We start from the raw sequence: 22,588 nt of genomic DNA, 5'->3' as shown, positions 1-22,588 counted from the left end.
TTCGACTTTGCAGAGGGACAACAAGTCACTTCCTATTCGCACCAATCCAAAGTTGAAGAAGAGCTGCACTCCAAAGTCATGCGACTTTGGAGTCGTACAAGTGGGAATGGAGCCTTAGTGTGCTGAGCTGTAAGGACTACACTTCCTTGCATTGCCTTGCAGTTGAAGGAAAAAGCAGAGTTATAGAACCTCAGTGATGTGCAGTGTACTTTCCATAGTGGGCAGTAGAGTTGGACGATTAATCGTATGAAAATTGTGATCTCGATTCCCCCCCCCCCCCCCCCGCGATCTCCAGGACAGATGACCCGCGATTTTCGGGTGCTGCCATAGGAAAGTCCCCATCTTCGGCCTAGCTCCGGAGCGGCGGCCATCTTGCTACACCCGGCGGCGGCTGTCTCGTAGGAAGTGACGTTTCGGCACCGCCATCTTGCTCCACCCCACACTCCTGCACAGTAATGATAGTGAGAAGGGGGCAATCGGACATCTTGTTGCACCCAACAGTTATTTTCAACACAAAATGGAGCTTATGTGGTTAAATACAGTATGTAAATCTGACAGACTGTTTACATGTTAAATTGTTAAATTTTAAAAGCAGCAGCAAACCTTACATGCTTGCTAATGTGACAGAACACCTCTGATTTTCACATTTAGTTAAATGTGAAAATTAGAGCTGTTCTTTCACATTAGCAAGCATGTAAGGTTTGCTGCTGCTTTTAAAATGTAACATGTAAACAGTCCGTCAGATTTACATACTGTATTTAACCACATGAGCTCCGTTTTATGTTGAAAATAACTTTAAATAAATAACATTTTGAGAATCGCGAGAGAATAGTGATCTTCATTCTATACAAAAGAATTGCGATTCTCATTTTTCCCAGAATCGTGCAGCTCTAGTGGGCAGTATGCAATGTCACAGTGGTGTAATATATGTTCCTTTTTCTGTGTACATTGCAGTTTTGACAGTGAGGCTCCTGGTGGGCGCCACTTCCAATCATCACAGCAGGGCTTAATCCTTAAAGGGTCACTAAAGGAAAACATTTTTTTATCTAAATAGTTTCCTTTACCTTACTGCAGTCCTGGTTTCATGTCCTCATTGTTCGTTTTTGCTTTGAAGTTGCTGTAATTCTGCTGTGATCTCCACACTTCCTGCTTGTCTGGCTCCTTATAACCACAGTGCTGGGAGCTTTCTCACGGTGGTCTAAGCTGTGATTACTGTGTGTCTAAAACTTCCCAGAACCAATCAGATTCATTTTAAAAACAAAACACTGCCCTGGATTTGTTTGTTTTTGTTCTGTGTGTCTCTCTAGTTCACAGGAACATGAAACCAGTTTAAAAGTGAAAGTAAAACTAGAGGCACATTATATGATTGAATTGTATCTATTTTTAATCATTTTTAAAAGGAATCAGTTAACTTTTATGTCTCTATACCCTGTAAACAGTCATTTCATCAAAAAAATGTTTTTCCTTTAGTGACCCTTTAATGGAATGCTGTCAGATAATCAAATACTCCCAAACAAGCCCAATTCTATGAAAAAGTGAATGAATATTTGCCTCTCCTGCTGCTCACGCTGCTGAATTTCATTCCAAGGTTTAAAGCATTTGATGTTTTGACAGGATCACTTTCAGTGTGGAGCAATTCATCCTCAAGATTTGCTGAGGAGCACTTGCTCTGTGTTTATAGATTAGAATTAGATGACTAAGAGCCGGTTCACACTGGGGCGGCGACTTCGGTGGCGACTCGGCAAGGCTTCCTCAAGGCGACGTGCAAAATGACTTCTGTATAGAAGTCAATGCAAGTCGCCCCCAAAGTCGTACAAGAACCTTTTTCTAAGTCGGGGGGACTTGCGTCGCTCCTATTAGAACGGTTCTATTGAATAGAATGGGACGTCACTTGTCAGGTGGCTGAGTCGCCTGACGAGTCGCCCCAGTGTGAACCCTCTCTAAGGATAGATCACAGCTGTGCAGGGCTGTTGAGAAGGACTTGAAGGTCTACACTGCTGTGATCTTTGAGGATGAATGTCCATAGCCTGACCAGAGATTCACTTCAAGAATTATTTCTGTGACTTTGCACTATTATGACGCTCACAGTCAACCCCCACAGAAAGTGGCCTTGGTAGTACAAAGAAATTATACAATTTAGGCATCTGAAAAAGGTTTGCTCTTAGTGACTCATTCTCCAGCCCACGTAGGTATTGCACAGCTGTTATACAAAGCAAACTTTACATCCTTATTTAGAGTTTGTACTGACTTCATGAATCAATAGTATTATAGTTATATACGCAGTGAAAGATTGTGACTCATGTACTTAGAGATTGTACTGAAATCTTGCGCATGTCTGTGTGTATATGTGTAATATATTTCAGGTATGCTCATAGGTTTACATACCCTGGCAGAATTAGATTTCTTGGTAATTTTTCAGAGAATATGAATGATAACACAAAGTCAGTTTTTTCACTCATGGTTAGTGTTTGGCTGAAGCCTTTTATCAATCAACTGTTTACTCTTTTAACCACTTGACGACTGCGCTATAGACAAAATCCGTCTACAGCGCGGTCGAGTTATTCTGGGAGGACGTCTTTGGACGTCCTCCCAGAATCTTGCTCCCACGCGCCCCCTAGAATCAACTGTGACCGCCGGGTCTAGAAGACCCGGCGCATCACGGATCGTGGTAAACAAACCGGCATCATGTGATGACGCCGGTTCCTCCCTCCCCTCTCTGTACCGATCGGTATAGTGTGAGAGGGGAGGGATCGGATGGCAGCAGCAGTGCTGTGGGCTGAATCTGTGACAATTGCAGTCACCGATCCAGCCATCCATCCATCCCACCATGCTCAGCCATCTCTGTGCAATACTCTGCAATACACAATACCCCCTGTGCAATACTCTGCTATACCCCCTGTGCTATACTCTGCTATACCCCCTGTGCAATACTCTGCAATACCCCCTGTGCAATACTCTGCAATACCCCCTGTGCAATACTCTGCAATACCCCCTGTGCAATACTCTGCAATATACCCCCTGTGCAATACTCTGGTATATGTCCCCCCCCCCTCCCGCCACCCTCCGGTGCTTCTACTTTTCAGGCTTCCCAGCCTAGAGGTTAGATGTGGGGTCTTATTGACCCCGTATCTCACTGTAAAGAGGACCTGTCATGCTATATTCCTATTACAAGGGATGTTTACATTCCTTATAATAGGAATAAAAGTGATCAAAAAAATTATTTTGGGGAAAAAAAAGTGTCAAACTAAAATAAAGTAAAATTAACAATAATTTTTTTTATTTATTTTTTTAAAGCGCCCCTGTCCCCTGTAGCTTGCATGCAGAAGCGAACGCATACGTAATTCCCGCCCACATATGAAAACGGTGTTCAAACCACACATGTGAGGTATCGCTGCGAACGTTAGCGCGAGAGCAATCATTTTGGCCCTAGACCTTCTCTAACTAAAAAGATGTAACCAGTAAAAATATTTAAAGCGTCGCCTATGGGGATTTTTAAGTAGCGAAGTTTGGTGCCATTCCACGAGCGTGTGCAATTTTGAAGGGTGACCTGTTGGGTATCTATTTACTCGGCGTAACTTCATCTTTCACATTATGCAAAAAAATTGGGCGAACTTTACTGTTTTTTTTAAGCACAACTTTTTTTTTTTTTAAACGCGTTCGAAAAATTGCTGCGCAAATACCACGCAAGATAAAAAGTTGTAATGACCGCCATTGTATTTTCTAGGGTCTTTGCTAAAAAGCATATATAATGTTTTGGGGTTCTATGTAATTTTCTAGCAAATAAATGATTTTTACATGTAGGAGAGAAATGTCAGAATTGGCCTGGGTGCTCCAGAACGCCTGAAGGTGCTCCCTGCATGTTGGGCCTCTGTATGTGGCCACGCTGTGTAAAAGTCTCACACACGTGGTATCGCCATACTCTAAAGTAATAGCAGGATGTGTTTTGGGGTGTAATTTGTGGTATGCATATTCTGTGTGTGAGAAATAACCTGCTAATATGAAAATGTTGTGAAAAAAAAGAAAAAAGAATCTTGATTTTGCAAAGAATTGTGGGAAAAAAATGACAACTTCAAAAAACTCACCATGCCTCTTTCTAAATACCTTGGAATGTCTTCTTTCCAAAAAGGGGTCATTTGGGGGGGTATTTATACTTTTCTGGCATGTTAGGGTCTCAAGAAATGGGATGGGCCGTCAGTACTTCAGGTGTGATTAATTTTTCAGATATTGGCACCATAGCTTGTGGACTCTATAACTTTCACAAAGACCAAATGATATACACCGATTTGTACTTTTTTTTACCAAATATATATAGCAGTATACATTTTGGCCAAAATTTATGAAGAAAAATTACTAATTTTCTAAATTTTATAACAAACGGGAAAAAATATATATATATTTTTTTACAGAATTTTCAGTATTTTTTCCTTTTTATAGCGCAACAAATAAAAAACCCAACAGTGATTAAATACCACCAAAAGAAAGCTCTATTTGTGTGGGAAAAAAAGGACAAAAATTTCATATGGGTACAGTGTTGTATGACTGAGTAATTGTCATTCAAATTGTGAGAGCACCAAAAGCTGAAAATTTATCTGGTTAGGAAGGGGGTTTAAGTGCCCAGTGGTCAAGAGGTTAAAATCATAATGGCAACAGAAACTACCCAAATGACCCTGATCAAAAGTTTACATACCCTGGTGATTTTGGCCTGATAACATGCACACAAGTTGACACAAAGGGGTTTGAATGGCTATTAAAGGTAACCATCTTCACCTGGGATCTGTTTGCTTGTAATTAGTGTGTGTGTGTGTGTGTAGAAAAGGTCAATGAGTTTCTGGACTCCTGACATACCCTTGCATCTTTTATCCAGTGCTGCACTGACGTTTCTGTATTCTGAGTCATGGGGAAAGCAAAAGAATTAAAGGATCTGCGGGAAGGTAGTTCAACTATATAAAACAGGAAAGGGATATAAAAAGATATCCAAGTAATTAAAAATAAAAATGGCAATCAGCAGTGTTCAAACTCTAATTGAGAATTGGAAAATTAGAGATTCTGTTAAAACCAAACCATGCTCAGGTAGACCAACTAAAATTATAGCCAGGAAAATAGTTTGGGATGCAAAGAAAACCCCCCAAATAACTTCAGGTGAAATACAGGACTCTCTCAAAACATGTGGTGTGGCTGTTTCAAATGTACAATAAGGAGGCACTTAACCACTTCCATACCGGGCACATATACCCCCCTCCTGACCAGGTGAAATTTCAGCTTCCGGCACTGCGTCGCTTTAACTGACAATTGCGCGGTCGTGCGACGTGGCTCCCAAACAAAATTGGCGTCTTTTTTTCCCCACATATAGAGCTTTCTTTTGGTAGTATTTGATCACCTCTGCGTTTTTTTTTTTTTTTTTTTGCGCTATAAAACAAAAAAAGCAACAATTTTGAAAAAAAATCAATATTTTTTACTTGTTGCTATAATAAATAGCCCAATTTTTTTTTTCCAACATTTTTTTTCTCAGTTTAGGTCGATACGTATTCTTCTACATATTTTTGGTAAAAAAAAAAAAAATTGCAATAAGCGCTTACAAAATATGGGACAGAATTATTATTATTATTATTTTTATTTTTATTTTTTTTACTAGAAATGGCGGCGATCTGCGATTTTTTTTTTTATTGGGACTGCGACGTTATGGCGGACACTTTTGACACATTTTTGGCGCCATTCACATTTATACTGCGATCAGTGCTATTAATATGCACTAATTACTGTATAAATGTGACTGGCATTGAAGGGGTTAACACTAGGGGGTGAGGAAGGGGTTAAATGTGTAGCCTAGGTGTGTTCTAACTGTAGGGGAAGGGGGGTGACTGGGGGAGGTGACCGATCTGTGTCCCTATGTACAAGAGACACAGATCGGTCTCCTCTGTCCCCTGACAGGACGTGGAGCTCTGTGTTTACACACAGTGCTCCACGTCCCTGCTCTGTCACTGCTGATCGTGGGTGCCTGGCAGACATCGCGACCGCCAGGCACGCGCATCGGCATCTCGGGGACGCGTCGGGCGCGCGCCGGCGCGCTCGCGCGCCCCCCAGTGGCCGGAGGAATCCAGGATGTCAATTGACGTCCTGTTGAGTTTCTAGAGCCACTGTGAAGCCGTCATTTTACATGCGGCCGGTATTCAAGTGGTTAAAGAAAGATGGGCTGCATGGTCAAGTTGCCAGAAGAAAACCATTACTATGCAAATGCCACAAAGTATCCCACTTACAATACGCCAAACAAGCCTCAAACTTGTGGCACAAAGTCTTTTGGAGTGATGAGACCAACATTTTTTTTTAGCCACAACAATAAATGCTACATTTGGAGAGGAGTCAACAAGGCCTAGGATGAAAGGTACACCATTCCTACTGTGAAACACGGAGGTGGATCACTGATGTTTTGGGGAAATTTGGTCAAAATTGATGGCAAGATGAATGCAGTATGTTATCAAAAAATACTGGAGGAACATTTGCATTCATCAGCTAGGAAGCTGCACATGGGACGTACTTGGATATTGCAATATGACAATGATCCAAAACACAAGGCCAAGTCGACCTGTCATTGGCTACAGCAGAATAAAGTGAAGGCTGTGGAATGGCCATCTCAATATTATTGAGAAACTCTGGGGAGATCTCATACGTGGAGTTCATGCAAGGCGGCCCAAGAATTTACAGGAACTGGAGGCTTTTTGCCAAGAGGAATGGGCAGCTTTTCCATCTGAGAAGATGGAGCCTCATCCACAAATACCACAAAAGTCTTCAAGCTGTCATTGATGTTAAAGGGGGCAATACACGGTATTTAGAACTGGGGTTAGTAAACTTTTGATCAGAGTCATTTGGGTAGTTTCTACTGTGATTATGATTTAAAAAGCGTAAACACAATTGATTAATAATAAAGGGCTTTAGCCAAACACTAACCATGAGTGAATAGAAAAGTTTTTGTGTTATCATTCATGTTCTCTGAAGAATGGCCAATAAATCATAAATTCTGCCAGGGTGTGCAAACTCATGAGCACTACTGTGTGTGTATATAATATATATTTTAGGGCTGGGGAAATTAAAGATTAATTCCTCGATTAATCTTTAATTTTTTTGATCGATCAAAATTCTTGACGTCACCTCGACAGTGAGACTTACCCTGCTGGATGCGAGCAAACTGCACCCATTGGATTGAGGTACCTTTGCATCTGTGGAGCAGGAGGATGCATCAGGCTCTATCAGGGGAAGGGGGCAAAAATAACCATCGTTTTCCTGTCCTAATCAGTTTTGTGCAGACAATTCTTTGTGTATCGGCTGTTCAGTTCTTCAGGGTATATTGTCAAAAAAATGCGATCATGTCTGCTTCCAGAAAATGTAAACACTCTGGTTTGTCTGCGTGACTGGCTAAAGTGATGCCTACTTGCCTACTATAAAGTGACTGACAGTCAATATACTAGATACGTTTTAGGCTTAATTTCCACGTTTTTACAGCCACTTTTCTGAGCGTTTTTTGCAGCTTAAAAACGTCTCTCCGTGTTAGTCTATGGCCTCATGCCCACCATGACGTTTTTGAGCTGTAGATCGCTGAGCCGTTTTTAAGCTGCAAAAAAAAACCAGGACCAGTGCGTTCTGAAGCTCCAGCCTTAGAGCTGTAAAAACGCCAGACGTTAAACGCTCAAAAAAAACATGGACAGCCGTTTTTAAGCTGTAAAAAAGGCTAAAAAAAGTGGCTGTAAAAGCGTCCATGGAAATGAAGCCTTATAGTTCAAGTGAAACTAACTTTCTATGTTTTTCTTAAAGTTTAATAAGAAAAAGACTTGCGTCAGTGCTACAGTTTGAATTTAAAACGTATTTGTGTGAACTGTGAAGTTAAGTCATGGATTGTGGCAACTAACTAGTGTCGGGTGATTGTATATAGTGTATACCACTGACTAATGCAGAGTTGCAATGCAAGGAGATCAGCTAAAAGTAGTTGGATCTGTATGTGCGTTATAATTAATCGAAATTAGTCGATTATTGGATTAAAAAAAAATCGAATGCGAAAATTTTAATCAGTAACAGCCCTAATATATTTATGTGTGTATATATAATATATATTGTGTGTGTGTGATTTATTTTTTACATGCAATTCTTTTTCATATGTAGTTGTAATTAAAGTACAACTTAAAAAGAAAAAAAAAGCCCACTGTTTGACATTGCACACCTCATAAAATCCCTATACCACTTTTATTATTAGAACATTTAGCATGTATGGTTGTACAATAATATCTCCAATGACAAATAAAAGTGGCATACTATTAAAAAAAAAAAAGTGCAGTTTTTATTTTCGACTGTTTAGTAGTTGGCTGTAAGGAGCTTAGCGGTATGTGGGCATTCTTTATCTTTTTAGCACTGAACATTTCTGAAGTGATAATGTGCCTTGCTCTTGTTTCAGTGGCTGGCTGACATGTACCAGTCTCAGGGAATGCCGATGGATGCTGAGATGTGCTACAGGAGGAGTCTTCAGTTGACATCACAGCAAAAGAACTTCAGTGGGAAGCTCTCAAGTCTTCTGCGATTAGCACTTCTCGCACTGAGAGTTTGTATGGTATGTGTCGGGCATCAGTTTTCCTCTTTCCAGCATTGCTTTCTGTTCTGTTTTTCATGATGAGGCCTTTGCAGTATTTCCTAAATTCTCAGTTCTTTTGATTTCTATTTTGTATGAGAAATATAATTTTTAATACTAAATCGGCACTTGGCCCTACCTAGGTAAAACTAAGTTTCAGTGTTTGAATAATTATCCTTGTATGATAATTGAAAAATCAACCAAGTGCCAAACGGCTGGGTGATGCTGACAGGCTACCCATGGAACCAATATCGGCTGGTTGAGCAGTGATCCTTTGTTAGTGAAAGGCAATAAAAAAAAGGCCATGTATGATCTTTACTAAATGGAATGTCTTTGTGCAGATCAGTACAGTGCAGTATACAGGAGTGGAAAAATCTTTCTTTGAATCCTGCTAAAAGCAGTTACTGTTTTTACCAGATTAAACCACAACCTACATCTGTGTATTGTGCCTGAAACAAAGAACACTTCCTCTAGCATGGATTCATGTTTTTAGTTGATGGGATATTAATTGAGAGATCTCCCTTTATTTAGGTTGAGTTGCTTTTTCACATCATTTTATGTCCTAGGTGTGGAGGTACAAAAAGACTGGTGGTATTTATGGGTCACCTGAGCTTGGTCGCAGATCACGCCCAGGTGACCTGTTAAGTGCTAACAGCAACATACTAAAGTTTAAAAACATTAAAATGAAAAGATTTCTGGCCGCACAATACTTGTAAACCAGCCTCTTGTTGCCTATAACTATTTATTGTTGTGTTAAAGTTGTTGTTTAATCTACTTATATGTTGCCTTCTATAGTTCTTCCTTTCCCCTACCATTAACATGCTGATGGCATTTTAAAATAAAACCTTTCATTTTAACCACTTCAACTCTGGAGGATTTGGCTGCGCAATGACCAGGCCATTTTTTGCGTTTCGGCACTGCATCACTTTTACTGACAATTGCGTCGTGGCTCCCAAACAAAATTGACATCCTTTTTTTCCACACAAATAGAGCTTTCTTTTGGTGGTATTTAAAAAACGACATGGTGATAATTTTTTGCGCTATAAACAAAAAAAAGAGCGACAATTTTTTTTAAAAAAAAAGCAATATTTTTTTACTTTTTGCTATAATAAATATCCCCAAAAGGTATATATAAAAATAAAAAAATCAGTTTAGGCCGATATGTATTCTTCTACATATTTTTGGTAAAAAAATCGCAATAAGCATATACAGTAGGTGCACGCGATATTGTGTCAATCTCGCTCCCTTTCTCGGCCAGATTGAGCACCTACGAGCCCCATCGCGGGAGCCAGCGACGAGCTGGCTTGCCGCGATAGAGACAAAGCCGTCATAGAAGCGACGGGAGATCCGACTTGGATTCCCGCCAATTCTACACGTGTGCGGCGTTTGTTATGAATCCTGAGGGGGAAGTCCCCACTGGATTTGAAATAAAAATCCGGCATGGGTTCCCCCCTCAGGAGCATACCGGGCCCTTAGGTCTGTTATGGGTTGTAAGGAGAGCCCCCCCCTACGCCGAAAAAACGGCGTAGGGGGTCCCCCTACAATCCATACCAGACCCGTATCCAAAGCACGCTAACCGGCCGGCCAGGAAAGGAGTGGGGACGAGCGAGCGCCCCTCCTGAGCCGTACCAGGCTGCATGCCCTCAACATGGGGGGGGGTTGGGTGCTCTGGGGCAGGGGGGTGCACTGCGGGGCCCCCCCACCCCAGAGCACCCTGTCCCCATGTTGATGAGGACAGGGCCCCTTCCCGACAACCCTGGCCGTTGGTTGTCGGGGTATGCGGGCGGGAGGCTTATCGGAATCTGGGAGCCCCCTTTAATAAGGGGGCCCCCAGATACCGGCCCCCCACCCTAAGTAAATGGATATGGGGTACATCGTACCCCTACCCATTCACCTGGAGGAAAAATGTTAAAGTCAATAAACACAACACAAGAGTTTTTAAAATAATTTATTAGTCTGCTCCGGAGGCCGCCCCCTGTCTTCTTTAGCTCTGTTTACCAGGGGGGGCTTCTTCTTTGACGTCTTCGGGTGGGGGCCGCTCTTCGCCGCCGTCCGGTTCTCTTCCACCGCCGGGGGGGGGTCGCTTTTATAAAAGCGCCCACTCCTCGGCGGGTTTCCTCCGACGTCTTCGGCGGGGGGTGGTGTGCTTCTTCTTCCGCTATCCGGGGGGGTCTTCTTCGGCTATCCGGGGGGTCTTCTTCACTCTCCGGGGGTCTTCTGCTATGTTCGCCGCTCTCCGCTGTTGACTCGGCGCACCCCGGTTCTTCCTCCAGCTGTCCGGTGCCTTCTCCTTCTCCAGCGCTGAACGTCTATCTTCTTCTTCCGTGCTGTGACGTATTCTTCTTCCGGGCTGTGACGTCATCTTCTTCTCTTCTCCAGATGTTGACACGCCGGCTCTTCTCGCTGAAATGACGGGTGCGCGGCTTGCATCGGACCTATATAGGCCTCACAGTCCCATCATGCTCTGTACCTACCCATGTGATACCTACCCATGTTTTTTCGGCGTTGGGGGGGCTCTCCTTACAACCCATAACAGACCTAAGGTCCCGGTATGCTCCTGAGGGGGGAACCCATGCCGGATTTTTATTTAAAATCCGGTGGGGACTTCCCCCTCAGGATTCATAACAAACGCCGCACACGTGTAGAATTGGCGGGATCTCCCGTCGCTTCTATGACGCGCTTGCTGGAATGTGCTGTCACCATTCAAGCGAGTGCGAGATGTCGGCACCCGATGTCGCCGAGAATCAGCGCGATGCTGTCGTGCTAAAAACACATTCTCGGCGGCAGGTACTGTATTGATTGGTTTGCGCAAAAGTTATAGCGCCTACAAAATATGGGATAGATTTATGGCATTTTTATAAAAATGTATTTATGCCGGCAATCTGGCCAAGGTATGCATGTGGAGGTTAGATGAAACATTTGAGAGCAACTAAAAAGTTTTAAGCAGCATACAAATTGAATCAGCCATATGAATCTTTTAATGCTTTTTTTTTTTTGCATTTAGGCCAAATATTATATTACCTCATTTGACGTTGGTGACATACCAGTGGGGTTCCCTGACGTAGTAAAACTTGAGAATTTAAGAAAATTCCTGAGCTGGCAGCAATTGCATTTTCCTCTCTTTATACGTGCAGCTGCTTTCAGTTTTGCTGTCTACTTTGATTTTAACTGCTTTTGTGTTGAAGAAAATCAATAAGTAAATGTACTGTGAACATTTTCCGTGAAATATTGCTTAATTCAGGCAAAGATTCCCGACACTCGCTGGGCGGATCTTCTGCAAGAGGCCACTAGTCAAGCCTTGAAGATGGCATCATGCCCGTTGGCCATTCTACTCCAGGGACTTCTCCAGTTCTGCACAAAGGGGTCACGGTGAGTTGAAACTCAAAATATCTATCTTTAAAGGCGAATGCTGACCAAGTTCTTATCACTGTGCTTCAATGGTTAGCTTAGAGGAGTACTGTATGAAGATTGCCATTACTGTCCTCTGAAATTGCCAGTTGCCTGGCTGTCATGCTAAATCTGTAACTTTTGTATTTGAAAGGTCAGATGTTGTAGCTTTCCTGATCTGCAGTACATGCTTGTTCCAGGTTAGTGATTAGCAGGGCCGTCTTTAAGGCAGGGCAATAGTGGCAGCTGCCATTGTTGTGCGGCCCAAAGCAGCTGCCTCATACTTGCCCACTATCCCAGTTCAAATTCCCTTGTCCCTTGAAGTTTTAGTCCTGTTCTGTGTCCAGATATCTCAGTGTGAAGTGCTGCTGCTACTAATGCTGCCCAGCTCTGCCCTATTGTTGTGTACAGATGACTCACCAGCAGACCTGTAAATGTGCATGTAAATAACAGTCATTCATATGTAAGCGCTGCGCAAACTGTTGGCGCTATATGAATCCTGTATAATAATATGTAAATAGCTGAGGCAGGCAGCATTTAAATGTAAATAAAGGCGGCATTCTTATGTATATCATGCCCCTCTGCAGTGAAGAGATGTGCAATGATCTCTAGCAACCAATCAGTGAGCAGTATTACTGTACAATAATCTCTAGAAACCAATCAACAAGAAGAAATCATGTGCTGTAACCTCTAGCAACTAATCAGTGAGCCCTAATGTGTGCTGTAACCTCTGGCAACCAGCCAATAAGTGGTAATGATATGTTGTAACCTCTGGCAATCAATCGCAATCACTGCCTGATCTGATCCAGTAAACTGATTTGAAGTCTAGCTGATATTTTTTGTATGTCTCGGAGCATGTGAAGAGCAAAATTGCATGGAGGGGGGGGCCCAAAGAAAAATTTTGCCCAGGGTCCAATCAACATTAAAGACATCCCTGCCTATCAGTGCCCATAAGTGCAGATATATATATATATATATATATATATATATATATATATATATATATATATATATGTATGTGTATGTATGTGTATGTATGTGTGTATATATATATATATATATATATATATATATATATATATATATATATATATATATATATATATATATATATATATATATATATACAGACACACTTGCAAGAAAAAGTATGTGAACCCTTTTGGAATGATATGGATTTTTGCACAAATTGGTCATAAAATGTGATCTGATCTAATCTAATAATTAAATGTTACCATGTTTTTATTGAACACACCATTTAAACATTCACCGTGCAGGTGGAAAAAGTATGTGAACCTTTGGATTTAATAACTGGTTGAACCTCCTTTGGCAGCAATAACTTCAACCAAACGTTTCCTGTAGTTGCAGATCAGACGTGCACAACGGGCAGGTGTAATTCTTGACCATTCCTCTTTACAGAACTCTCTCAGTTCAGCAATATTCTTGGGATGTCTGGTTTGAATCGCTTTCTTGAGTTAATGCCACAACATCTCAATTGGGTTGAGGTCAGGACTCTGACTGGGCCACTCCAGAAGGTGTATTTTCTTCTGTTTAAGCCATTCGTTTGTTGATTTACGTCTATGCTTTGGGTCGTTGTCCTGTTGCAACACCCATCTTCTGTTGAGCTTCAGCTGGTGGACAGATGGCCTTAAAGGGGTTGTAAAGGTTTGTTTTTTATTTTCTAAATAGGTTCCTTTAGGCGAGTGCATTGTTGGTTCACTTACCTTTTCCTTCGATTTCCCTTCTAGATTTTTTGTTTTCTTTGTCTGAATTTCTCACTTCCTGTTCCTCCTCAGTAAGCGGTTCTAAATGACTTTCCACTACTCGGATGATGGTGGAAAGTGAAAACAGAAACAGAAAGTGAGAAATTCAAACAAAGAAAACATTTATAAGGGAAATCTAAGGAAAAGGTAAGTGAACCAACAATGCACTAGCTTAACCACTTAAGGACGGAAGGTGTTTTTCAGATTCAGCGTTTACAAGACTAAAACAGTTTTTTTTGCTAGAAAATTACTTAAAACCCCCAAACATTATATATATTTTTTTTCTAACACCCTAGAGAATAAAATGGCGGTCATTGCAATACTTTTTGTCACACCGTATTTGCGCAGTGGTCTTGCAAGCGCCCTTTTTTTGGAAAAAATTCACTTTTTTTGATTAAAAAATAAGACCACAATAAATTTGGCCCAATTTTTTTATAAATTGTGAAAGATAATGTTACGCCGAGTAAAATTATACCCAACATGTTCCGCTTAAAAATTGCGCCCGCTCGTGGCATGGAGTCAAACTTTTACCCTTAAAAATCTCGATAGGCGACGTTTAAAAAATTCTATAGGTTGCATTTTTTTACAGAGTAGGTCTAGGGCTAGAATTATTGCTCTCGCTCTAACGATCGCAGCAATACCTCACTTGTGTGGTTTGAACACCGTTTTCATATGCGGGCGCTACTCGCCTATGCTTCTGCGCGCGAGCTTGTCGGGACGGGGCGCTTTAAAAAATTGTTTTTTGGTTTTCTTATTTTTTTTTTATTTATTTTATCATTTTTTACACTGAAATAAAAAAAATGTATCACTTTTATTCCTATTGCAAGGAATGTAAACATCCCTTGTAATAGAAAAATGCATGACAGGTCCTCTTAAATATGAGATCTGGGGTCAAAAAGACCTCAGATCTCATATTTAGACTTAAATGCAAAAAAAAAGCCCTCACTCGCATCCTCACACAGCAGGCAGCAGGACCCGATTGCCTCCGACGGCTCCGGTAAGCGGCGGGAGGGGGGGGGCCTCTCCCGCCACCGATAACGGCGATCTCGCGGCAGAGACCGCCGCTATCGTTTACAGGACCGCTCACTGAAGAGATGGATATCTCGGTTGTGGCAGCAGCTGCTGCCGTTACCGAGATATCCATCTTTAAAGTACCGACGTACATATGCAGTGGGCGGTCGTTAAGTGGTTAAAGGAACCTATTAAGAAAATAAGACAAACCTTTACAACCCCTTTAAAGCGGAGTTTCACCCAAAAATGGAACTTCCGCTTAATCCACTCCTCGCCCCCTTACATGCCACATTTGGCATGTAATTTTTTTGGGGGGGGAGTGGGGGCTTCAGGAGGAGTAGGACTTCCTGTCCGACTTCCTCCTTCCGCCGAGGGGCTGGTAAGGCGAATAGCTTAATCGCCTTACTGCAGCCCCTCCCTGTAGGCGATCGCCTGTCCAATCGGACGGCGCAGCGCCGCTCGCGCATGCGCAGTGGGTGCCCGGCCGTGAAGCCGAAAGCTGTCACGGCAGGGTGCCCACACTTGGAATGAAGACGCCTTGCTGGAATCGTGGAGCAGGTAAGTGTCTGTTTATTAAAAGCCAGCAGCTATACTTTCTGTAGCTGCAGACTTTTAATAAACATAAAAATTGGCTGGAACTCCCCTTTAAGTTCTCCTGCAAAATGTCTTGATAAACTTGGGAATAAATTTTCTTTCGATGATAGCAATCCACCAAAAGAAAGCTCTATTTGTGTGGAGAAAATAAAAATGTAACATGGTTACAGTGTAGCATGACCACCCAATTGTCATTCAAACTGTGACAGAGCTGAAAGCCGAAAAATGCTTGGGCAGGAAGGGGGTGTAAGTGCCCAGTATTGAGGTGTATCCATAGGTCCGTTGGTCCCCTTTCACACTTGTGCGACCTGAAAAACGTGTGTTATTGCCGCAATTTCACCGCCTATGTAAACATGAGGTCTATGGGCCTCAAATCGCATCAAAGTCAGACCAGGTAGTGCAGGGACTATTATGAAGTCGCTCAGAGATGAATGGTACTCATTGGAAAACATGGGGGACGACTTGTAATGTGACTTTGGAGTCCCAAGTCGCAGTACAAGTCACACAAGTGTGAAAGGGGCCTAAAGGCAGAGAGAATTAACCCCTTGAAGTCTGCCTGGGTGTAGTGGTGGTTGCCGCAGGAATACAATTAAATGTATTTTGGCCTGCTTTCCTAAGGAGTTGATCTTTGGTAGGCAAGTTGTGTGCTTACTTGGGTGGTGGAAGTAGCAGCCAAGAGTCAGTGGGAGATCCGCTTCAGATTGAAATATCCTTGATGAACTTTTCCAATACAAACTTTTGGCTATTTATTTCACATGTCACTTTATTGTAATAGGCACATTTTTGACTATCCTTGAACACTTTTTGCACATATTGTTTTGTTTATGTGCATTGATGCCTTTTAGCACATGTATTTATTATTCATGAACTTTGCAGATAATTTGCTTTTTATATTTATTTTTTACACAATAGATACAAACAGCGAGGATCAGGATCAAGCACGCACGAGTGACCCTATAGCAAGCCGCTTCCTATGGGGACACTCGGCGGGAGGGAGGAGCCAGGAGTTTCGGTGGGGGACCCCAAAAAGAGGCAGATCATGCTTACCTGCTCTGTGTAATGATTTTGCACAGAGGAGCCCTAACATGTTTGTTATTTTAATGAGAAAATATAACGCTTTACAAGTGGTCTCCAAACTTAAAAAAAAAAAGACCAGTTTAAGGCATTAGGGGGGCCGGACTGTGGCCATTGGGCATAACAAAGGTCCTGATGTCACTGGCAAAAAACAATGCCCCCTCTTTGGTGTCATTGTTGGATACTTTGGGAGGAATTGGGTCCCATCGTTGGTGCCATGGGGAGAAATTAGACCCCATCATTGGTGTGGTTGAGAGGGCCCCTTCATTGGTATCAGTGGGGAGAATTAAGCTCCACTGTTGGTATCAGTGGATGAAAAGGTGTCCCAAGGGTTGTATAAAAGCAAGCAAAGGGCCACAGTTTGGAGACCACTGGATATAGATTGTGGAGGGCAGAAAAAATGGTATCTTCTGAATAGAGCAGATTCCCTAGCCTTGGATAAAAGGAAAAAAAATCCCTCCCTGAGAGGGATGTGTAGGGATATAAAATTCCTTGAAAACTTGATATTTTTACCTAGTTAAGCCTTGGTTCACACTATGAATTGCATGTGAATTGCACAGGAACCGCACTGAATTCTTGTTCAGTTTACTTTGAATGTGCTCAAATCGCACCAAAGTAGTGCATGCAGCAAATTTGCAAGCTTACTACAACCGAATCACATGGTACTTTTGTACCATGCAATCCGGTGCGGGCAAATGCACTGCATTACATCCATGCATTTTCAATGTCATTAAAATTGCACTATTACCTCTGCAGATCCAAAGGGCAGTGTGATTTGTTATGCGGTGTGCGGAAATTTGCAAGGATCACTGGGTTTCCCCTCACCACAGGCTTAAAGGTAATGTTATTACAGGATATATCCTGTCCTTGGGCTGAAGCTAGAAGACCTGAAATTAATGACAAGGTCCTTTTTATGGAGACATCACATGGGGGCTTCTCGTCACACACACACACATATATGGTTAGAATTCATGTAGATACATCAATCATGTCACAGACCGCAGCATGGAGCTCTGAAGGGACGTGACGGCATGTCTTCCCATCAGAGCGCATGCGCCAGTGATGTTACCGGCAGGTTTTGGAGATATTTATTGTATCTACAGGTAAGCCTTATTATAGGCTTACCTGTAGGTACAAATGACAAAAAAGAGTTTACAGTGGAACCTCGGATTACGAGCATAATCTGTTTCAGGAAAATGCTCGTAATCTAAAGTACTCGCATCTAAAAGCGAATTTTCCCATTGAAGTCAATGGAAACTAAAATAATTTTGTTCCGCATTGACTTCAATGTCATACAATACCGCGTGCGGCCAGAGGTTGCACAGGAACCACACTGAATTCTTGTTCAGTTTACTTTGAATGTGCTCAAATCGCACCAAAGTGCCTGAGAGCCTCGGAAATGTCCGAAAAGGCCAGAGGACACTTCTGTTGACTTCGGCAAACCTCTGGAAACCTACCTGAGATTTGCAGAGGTCAGCCGTGCTGTCCTCTGGCCTTTCCGTGCATTTCTGAACGGCGCCGATGGGCTGCGACGTCCCCCCACCTCAGGCCAAAAGCGGTACTGCACACCGCTTTGGCCTGACTCGTGCTCGTTTTGCAAGACAACACTCGCAAACCGAGTTACGATTTTTTTTAAATACAGTGCTCTTATTGCGAAACGCTCGTTAACCGCGTTACTCGCAATCCTAGGTTCCACTGTATTTCAACTCAAAGTACTGGTCATTTTGTGTTTATTAAAGTATGATTATGGCTCTTTGGGCATCTGTTCCTTTTCCAACTATTTCTATGCACTCTGATTAAACCAAGAGTCCTTTAGTAAAATCAGTTGGCCAAAAGTGAAGATCTAGTGATCCTCTCTTCCATTCACTGACACACTTTTGACCAAGAGATTCCAAGCCTGCCCACCACGGCAAGGTAGACTCTTCTAGGGCAGGAACTACACTAACTACACTAAGCTACCCTACTGGATGCTAGTCATCGTTTTTCTAATGTTGGATGTATGTTTGTAGTAGGCCTCATCTTATAATCTGTGTGTGCGATCTACTCTCTCCTAATTTGGTTGGCCCGGATTCACATACATCGGCGCATATTATTTATGCCGCCATAGCATATCTAATATACGCTACGCCGACACAGTGCAGAGAGGCAAGCACAGGATTCACAAAGCACTTGCCTCCCAAACTGCGCTGGGTTTCCTCGGCGTAAGCCGGCGTAGGTGGAAGTGGGCGTGAGACATGCTAATGAGGCGTGACCCCATGTAAATGATGGGCCGAGCGCCAGACAGATACAAATAATGAACGGCGCATGCGCCGTCCCGTGGACGCATCCCAGTGCGCATGCTCAGAATCACGTCGAAACAACTGCCTAAGATACGTCGAATCACTGCCTACGGCGTTAACGTAACCTACGCCTAGCCATATTCACGTACAACGTAAAATACGACGGTTTGTGTTCCCTGGTCCAAACCTTTGCATGGGTTGCGCCTCATATATGGGGAATAACTTTACGCCAGACGTACGACTTACACAAACCGTGTATATTATGCGCCGGGTGCAAGTACGTTCGTGAATCGCCGTATTTCCCTCATTTGCCTATTTGAATCGAAAATCAATGGGAGCGCCAGCGTAAATATGCGCTCACGATACGCCGGCGTAGGCAAGTTACGTCGGTCGGATGAAGCCTATTTTTAGGCGTATCTTGGTTTCTGGTTCGGCGCATAGATACGCCGGCGCACATTTGTACCTACAACGGCGTATCTGGAGATACGACGGCGTAAGTGCTTTGTGAATCCGGGCCGTTGTCTGTCTGTGTGCATCTCTCTAACGTATGTACCAGTCAGTTTATGTACATCTGGACGTCCTCTGTTAGTTTGGGTCAGTGTATGCCAGTCAATGTATGTTGATCAGTGTGTGTCAGTAAATGTTAGTCCTGTTTATTACCTTGGAACATAGCCATGTTCCTCTGCAGTTTGGAGCTCACTGTGTCTTCTGGCAAAAAATCTCGGTCCTCCGGATCTGACAATGAAGGAATCAAGGGCTCTGTCCATCTGTGCGAAGATCTTCTGCCTGAAGATCTCGTCCTTCATCTCAGGTGGAAATGGCTTTGAAATTTCATTGTCGGTGGATTTTTTGCCTTTACATGAAAAAAAAAAAAAAAACATTTTAGTATTGGTGCACACAATATAATACCGAACATGTCAAACATTAGGATTCCAAAACAAAAACAAGCTTCAGTACCCCCAATTTTCAATGGATGGCATTTTAAAAGCCCCTACAGGTCATCAGTTTAAGATTGAGGTGAAATTAAAGGCTATTTATTATAATTAACTCTTTCCCACCGGGCTTGTTTTTCAGATTCGGTGTTTACGAGACTAAAACAGTTTTTTTTTGCTAGAAAATTACTTAAAACCCCCTAACATTTTATATATTTTTTTTCTAACACCCTAGAGAATAAAATGGCAGTCATTGCAATACTTTTTGTCACACCGTATTTGCGCAGCGGTCTTACAAGCGCACTTTTTTTGGAAAAAATTCACTTTTTTTGAATTAAAAAATAAGACAACAATAAATTTTGCCCAATTTTTTTATATATTGTGAAAGATAATGTTACGCCGAGTAAAATGATACCCAACATGTCACGCTTTAAAATTGCGCCCGCTCGTGGCATGGCGTCAAACTTTTACCCTTAAAAATCTCGATAGGCTACGTTTAAAAAATTCTACAGGTTGCATTTTTTGAGTTACAGAGGAGGTCTAGGGCTAGAATTATTGCTCTCGCTCTAACGATCGCGGCAATACCTCACTTGTGTGGTTTGAACACAGTTTTCATATGCGGGCGCTACTCGCGTATGCGTTCGCTTCTTTATTTATTTTAAAAAAATTGATCACTTTTATTCCTATTACAAGGAATGTAAACATCCCTTGTAATAGAAAAAAGCATGACAGGTCCTCTTAAATATGAGATCTGGGGTCAAAAAGACCTCAGATCTTATATTTAGACTTAAATGCAAAAAAAATTGAAGCTGTCTTTTTTTCAAATGACAAAAAAAAAATGTTTCTTTAAGACGCTGGGCGGGACTGACGTTTTGACGTCACTTCTGCCCAGCAGAGCTATGGGGACGGGTGAAGGACATTTTTCCCTCACTCGCAACCCCAGTCAGCTGCTGAACGGACCCGATCGCCTCCGCCGCTACCAACGGCTCCGGTAAGCGGCGGAGGACGCGGGAGGGGGGGCCCCCTCTCCCGCCACCGATAACGGCGATCTCGCGGTGAAGACCGCCGTTATCGTGTACACCACCGCCCACTGAAGAGATGGATATCTCGGTTGTGGCAGCAGCTGCTGCCGTTACCGAGATATCCATCTTTAAAAAGAGGACGTCTTTTTGACATGGGGCGGTGGTCAAGAGGTTAAAATGAAAAAACATGTTATATTTCCCTGCTATTGTAAAAATATTGCACAGAATGGTCCTTTACCTCCTTTTTGGTGGTCCCCCAATGACGCTGTCTGCTCCTTCTTTTGAGTGTCCCTCTTAGCAAGGAATGTGCTATGGGGGCACCCCTGTGGGCGTGCTTCTGAGCCAGGCTGTATGCATCCATAGACACACACAGTGACGGTAAGCCATGCCCCCACTCCCTCCTCACAGGTGTTTGACTGACAGCAGCACAAGCCTATGGCCACTGTCCTCAGTGTCTCCTGTGGGGCCAGGAACTGAAAGGAGTGGTGCTGCAGACAGAATCGTGCTGGAGTGGTGACAAAAAGCAGGTAAGTGTTTAGCCACCTCCCGCCTAAGGTCCGTAATAGGACGTCCTTGGCTTTGTGCGGGGATATCTGAATGATGGCTGCAGCTACAGGCATCATTGGGATATTGTCTTTTTCAGCCAGCGATACTCTGCACCATAAGAATGATCATAGTGGCTGTTCTACCGATTGATCGTTCTTATGGGCGGCGAGAGGGGATACCCCCCCCTCCGGTGCTCCTATCGACTCGCCTCTGCGATCGGTGAGTCGTAGAATGGATCTGCCGGCCCCGGATGTTTACAATAGAGATTTCCAGGGGACCAGATGGTCTCTATGATCGTCGGAGGCCGGGCGCGATGTTATGCTGTTTATGTGTGTGTGTGTGTGTGTGTGAACACACAGCTCCCGGTTCTTTCAGGGGGAGAAATTACTGATTGTATGTTCATACAATGTATGAACAGCGATTTGTCATTTCCCCTAGTCAGTGTGCCACCCCCCCCCCTTCGGTTAAAACACAATGAGGATACATAATTAACCCCTTGATCGCCCCCTAGTGTTAACCCCTTTCCTGCCAGTGACATTTTTACAGTAATCAATGCATTTTTATAGCATTGATCACTATAAAAATGCCAATGGTCCCAAAAATGTGTCAAGTGTCCACCATAAGGTCGCAGTACCGATAAAAATCGCAGATCGCCGCCATTACTACAAAAAAAAATTCATATAAATGCCATAAAATGATCCCCTATTTTGTAGACGCTATAACTTTTGCACAAACCAATCGATAAACGCTTATTGCGATTTTTCTTACGAAAAATATGTAGAAGAATTCGTATCGGCCTAAACTGAGGAAAAAAAAATATTTTTATATATTTTTGGGGGATATTTAATATAGGAAAAAGTAAAAAATATATTTTGTTTTTCAAAATTGCCGCTCTATTTTTGTTTATAGGTCAAAAAATTAAACGCAGAGGTGATCAAATACCACCAAAAGAAAGTTCTATTTGTGGGAAAAAAAGGATGTAAATTTTGTTTGGGAGCCACGTCGCACGACCACGCAATTGTCAGTTAAAGCGACGCAGTGCCGAATAGAAAAATGTGGCCCGGTCATTGACCACCAAAATAGTCCGGGGCTGAAGTGGTTAATGTCTGTATATTCCAAATACAGGTTCTCCCATCTGGAAAGTTCAAAAGGCTCCACCACAATGAGCCACAAAAATGGAAATATTGTGATACTGTCTTTTTATTAAGATTTTATTACAATTTTTCCTAATGACGCGAGGATCGCGAAATGCATAGAAAATTGACACAGCGCGTCTGACACTGGAGCTGTATGTTTTCCAATTGAAACAGCTGAGACGCATGCCGTGGATTATATCGCTCTCAGTGACAAGCCCGACCGCTGCCTCCCCTCA

General features: G+C 42.7%; 1 protein-coding gene across 6 annotated transcripts in view; it reads left to right on the top strand.

Moving 5' to 3' along the window:
• TTC37 (tetratricopeptide repeat domain 37) overlaps nt 1-22,588 on the top strand; it is a 215,156-nt gene that overhangs the window by 140,651 nt on the left and 51,917 nt on the right. For 4 of the 6 annotated variants that reach the window (XM_040342325.1, XM_040342317.1, XM_040342332.1 and 1 more), the window contains 3 exons: nt 8,438-8,590; nt 11,850-11,977; nt 17,194-17,532. In XM_040342325.1, the coding sequence (XP_040198259.1) occupies nt 8,438-8,590; nt 11,850-11,977; nt 17,194-17,464 (552 nt within the window). In that variant the 3' untranslated portion in view covers nt 17,465-17,532. Of the gene's footprint in view, nt 1-8,437; nt 8,591-11,849; nt 11,978-17,193; nt 17,533-22,588 lie in introns of those variants that run through there. The other 2 variants (XM_040342350.1, XM_040342341.1) reach the window with 1 other exon arrangement.

The sequence above is a fragment of the Rana temporaria genome, chromosome 1 (genome assembly GCF_905171775.1).
Source record: "Rana temporaria chromosome 1, aRanTem1.1, whole genome shotgun sequence".
NCBI lineage: Eukaryota > Metazoa > Chordata > Amphibia > Anura > Ranidae > Rana > Rana temporaria.
Note: the sequence above shows the minus strand (reverse complement) of the source record. Positions and strands in the feature narration are given on the sequence as shown.